General features: G+C 36.1%; 1 protein-coding gene across 1 annotated transcript in view; it reads left to right on the top strand.

The window, feature by feature from the left end:
• Positions 1-2,928: 2,928 nt before the first annotated feature.
• The window catches only part of LOC101565421 (mucosal pentraxin), a 49,117-nt gene continuing 47,220 nt past the window's right edge, over positions 2,929-4,825 (top strand). Inside the window, 1 exon segment of the mRNA XM_023699799.1 lies at positions 2,929-2,956. Within this exon segment, the coding sequence (XP_023555567.1) occupies positions 2,929-2,956 (28 nt within the window).

Genomic DNA, 4,825 nt, shown 5'->3' with positions numbered 1-4,825 from the left:
TCCATTTTGTATCTGTGTTTTCAAAGTGGTTAGGATACAAACACCAATAGGATCACAAGTCCACATCTTGTACAGCAATTAACCACTAAGAAGAATATATGCAGTGTATTATTTGTTGAAACTGTACTTCTGATTTGATTTGAAACTGTCTCATTTCTATCTGTTTATCAATAAAACTTTGAAAAAAAACAAAGTGGTTAGAATAGATATATAATTACATTCTCTTAATGAATAGAATGATTTGTTCTAATGGTGTTTGTGAATATGATCTCAAGTCCGCATCTTGTAGAGCAATTTACCAGTAAGAAGAACATATGCCGTGTGTTAATTATTGAAACTGTCCTAGCAATTTGATTTGAAACTATTTCATTGCTATTTGTTTATCAATAAAATTATGAAGAAAAAGAAAATAAGGACTTGAAGAAATATGGACACCCTAATGTTCACAGCATATTCACCATACCCAGTGTAGAAACAACCCAAAGATCCCTCAGTAGGTTCCTAAATCAGGTGGACACACAATGGGACATTACTTACTCTCAAAAGGAAAGGAACTTCTGATACATGTAACATTGATATCCCTAACAGTTTTATGATAAGTTAGGTCAACCAGATAGAACATGACAACTATTTTATGATTCATTTACATGAAATGCCCAGAATACACAAATTAATAAAGGCAGAAAGTGGTTGCTGAGGAATAGGAAAGTATGGGAAATAAAGTTACTGTTTATGGATACCCCATCTGTCTTTGGAAGGATGGATCTTATGGAAATAGATAGCAATGATAACATAACATTGTGAATATATTTAACTCCACAGTGTACACAATGAAATGTTCGAAGCATTAAAATTTAAGTCACCTACATTTTACCACAACTTAAAAATTTGCCCTATATGGAGAGGGTTTTTGTGTTACTTCTGCAACTTTTCTGTAAGTTCCAGATTGTGTTAAAGTAAAAGATTATAAGAAAAAAGAAAGCCTGCCCAGTCAGGATGTTATCAAGATGTTACCATTCCTTTGAGAAGAACACATTTTTTTTTTACCAGGATGCATCCCACATCTCTGTATCAAATAACTAGCCCTAATTGCCTCCGAGGAATCCTACCCAGGTTACTCTTTACCTTCTGCTCAGTTGCCCTTCCCTTTCTCACCTGAGGCCTCTTTCCTACCTAGGAGTTCTCCAGAATAGTTGGACCTCAGCTGGTGCCCAAGGGCTGAGTGAGGAAAATGGGTTACCAACACTTTCTGTGGGCACAGTAGATAAAATATGCGCCTCAATTTTGTACTAGTTCACAGTATGTGTCATAGGCCAGGTGTCATACAGCAACAGGCTTTAGCCATGGGTGAGGTTGATGTGTAAGATTTCTCTAGAGTGAGGATATGTAAACAACATCTGTATAATAAAGTCAGAAATACCATATCAACTTTGCATTGACCATATGTTCTTGTTAATTATTTTTATCTAGATCTTACTTTACATTAGGGTTTACCTAGAGTTTACCATTGTGTCTTATTTTATTTCCATATGATAAAGAATTAGAGATCTTATAAGGTAAATTCTCTTCCTTCACTTTCTTGTGTAGTTCTATCAACTAGTTCTAGATTTACTGAGTGCAATGAGCAAAGTTAGTGAAGACCCACCCATCCCGTATTTCTCATAGCTGGTCCCTGGTAACTTGACCTCAGGTCAGAAAATTCTCCCTGGTGAGTTGATGTGGCTACTAATGAATAAAGGTTGTGTTAATTATATCTGTCTGCTGGAGTATGATTTGGTCCTCATGAGTCTATCATTCCCTTTTTGGTAAGAGTAGGAAAGTCAAATTGATGATATAAACAGTACAGACTTGTATGTGTCTCAATCCTTAGTCACCTGCTAGAAAAGTGCCCTGACTTCCTTGGTTTAATGCCCTGAAAGCTGCCATCTCAGCTATAGGGCCCAACTCTCACAAGCGTATCTCTTTAAGGGAGAGGTGGGGTTTAATCATTTTGCATTCCTCTGCTTAATTTTGTGTAGGTGGTATAGAAGGAATAAAGCTTTCTCTTCAGCAGGTACAATGACAATACACATTTATCTATAATTTACTAAACAAAAACATTACTTTCCAAACAAAGACTATACAGTGAGGCTTTTGGGCCTGCTTTTCCTCAGATGAGATAATGCAGTGACTTGTTTTTCTGGTTTTTGCATTTTTTTTTTTTTTGAGCAAGACAGAGACAGAGAGAAAGAGAGACAGAGAGAGACAGAAACAGAGCAACAGACAGAGAAAGAGAAAGAGACAGACAGAGACAGAGACAGACAGACAGAGAAACAGAGAGATAGAACTCAGTATTATCGTCCTTTATAAAGTAGATAACTGATGACACACATACATAAAATGATTCACCGTAGCCTCATAGTGAGTTAGTGGCAGGGTTGGAAATAAAATGCAAGTGTCAGAGAAGGGACATCGATCATTCTCTCTGCCGAGGAAATTGCTGCTCCTTTCCCCCTTACGTTGATAACTTTTTATTATATAAACTTAAGTGCACAAAATGTTGTTTTCATATAGATAGTGAAATAAAGTCTATGGATAAACAAGTTAACATACCCGTCATAGTCGTCTTTTTTACTATGTGCATTGCATGGTAAGAAAACATACATTCTACTCCTTTTGGAAAATTTCAATATATAATATTATTAATTATAGCCCACCTGCTGCATATCAGACCTTTAGACTTATTCATCCTGTATAAATGCAATTTTGTATCTTTAACTTGAATATTCTTTGTTCCTTTCCATTTCTGCCCTGAAAGCCATTATTCTGTTCTATGTATTTAACTTTTTAAAAGACTTCACCTATAGTGAGATCATGTAGTATTTTTCTTTTCATAGCCAACTTATTTCACTTGCACCATGTCCTACAAATTAATTGGTCTTTTTGCAAATGGCAGTTTCTCCTCGTTCACAGCTTGGTAATACTCATAACTGAACTGAATCTTGTAATTTTTATCCATTTATCTGTGCAGAGGGAAGTTTCTCACCTTAGTTATCTCGGTTAATGTTGCAATAAACATCAGAATACAGATAATCTCTCTGAGCTGTTGATTTCATTCCTGTTGGGTATTATCAGAAAGGGATTGCTGGTGACATAGTAGTTCTATTTTTAAGTTTTGTGGAAACTTCATACTGGTTTATTAAATGTCAGTTTATATTCTTACCAATGGTGTAAGAGATTTCCTTTCTTCTCTGTCTTTCCCAATGTTTTTCTTTTATTGGGAAGGTATTATGGGGGTAAGAGCTATCTTAATAGATCTGATGGCATTTCTCTTCCAGTTTAGATTCGCATTTCTCTGATGATTTGTGGTGGTAAGCGTCTTTTCATAGACTGCCTTTACATAATTTTTAGAAAAATAAAGTTGTACCTCGGTTCAAGAATGTGATTCTTTCCACTATTCTGGTCACAAACTGAGTTGGTCAAGAACTGAAGCAAATTCAATGATTAGGTTCAGTGATCACCTTATGGGGAGATTTGATTCAATTCTGGTCCAGTTTGGTTTGTGGAGAAAATTGAGTCACAAATCCAGGCCCCACTGTATAAAGTCCTTTGCCTAGTTTTTAATTAGGGTGTTTGTTTTGCTATTGAGCTCCTTATATATTTTGAATATTAATCCCTTGTGTTTATGGTTTACAAAGTTTTCTCTGAACCTGTAGGCTACCATTTCATTTTGTTGATTTCTTTCTCTGCTGGCAGAAAACTCTTCAATTTTTGTAGTTTAACTTGCTTAGTTTTTCTTTTTTGTTGCCTGCATTAATGGGATATTTAAATGACCCTTAAAAACATTGTCAACATCAGTATCATGGAGCCTATCCCTTATTCTTTATTTTAGGACTTCACATATATGTGAGATAATTCTAGGAGCTTTATAGTGTCAGATCTTTAATCCATTTTGAGTTGATCTTTGTGTGCTGTGCAAGACAGAGTCTAGCTCCATCCTTCTGCATGTGGATATCCAATTTCCACATTATTCTTTTTTATATTAATTTTATTGAGAAAGAAGTAGCAATGAGACAGTTTCAAGACAGGTTAGTAGGACAGTTTCAATAATTAATACATTGCATATTGTTGTCTTTGTAGTAGTTATTCATAGTACAAGATGTAGACATGATATCCTGTCCAAACACTATTAGTTAAAAACTTTCTTCTGATTGAACAAAGAGAAAGTAGCTATATATATATATATATATATATATATATATATATATATATATATATATATATGCTACTTTGTATATAAAGATATATTTTTTCATTACAAAATGGTCCTCCATTTATATCCCCCTTTTTTGTTTACTTTTGTCAGAAATGTGTATTCCACTGCCATTCATATATTGTAGGTGTATGAATTCAGCAAAGTAATCCAATATAGTCCAGTAGTTTATAATAACAGTGGGTTATCCACATGACTGGCAATGTCAGAAGTTCCACAACATTATTCATGGTATGATTCTCACAGACATTGCTCACATAAAAATTAAACCAGGGAGTGAGATGACCTGGGGCCCGGCAGGATCCTGAACAGACCCAGAGCACAGGCCCGGCGAGTGAGTGAGATGACCTGGGGCCCGGCGGGATCCTGAACAGACCCAGAGTGCAGGCCCGGTGAATGAATGAGATGACCCGGGGCCCTGGGATCCTCATTTGACCCAGGCTTCATGCAGGCCCAGCACAGAACTCTTCAGCAGAATTCCCTGCAAAGAGGCTAGAGGCAAGACCCACCCAGCTGATTCAGGAGCAGAACACCTTGCCAGAGAGACACAAAGGGTTCAACTCTAATGCCTGC

Source organism: Octodon degus, unplaced genomic scaffold, assembly GCF_000260255.1.
Source record: "Octodon degus isolate 3935 unplaced genomic scaffold, OctDeg1.0 scaffold00116, whole genome shotgun sequence".
Lineage (NCBI taxonomy): Eukaryota > Metazoa > Chordata > Mammalia > Rodentia > Octodontidae > Octodon > Octodon degus.
This window is presented reverse-complemented; position numbering and strand designations above follow the sequence as displayed.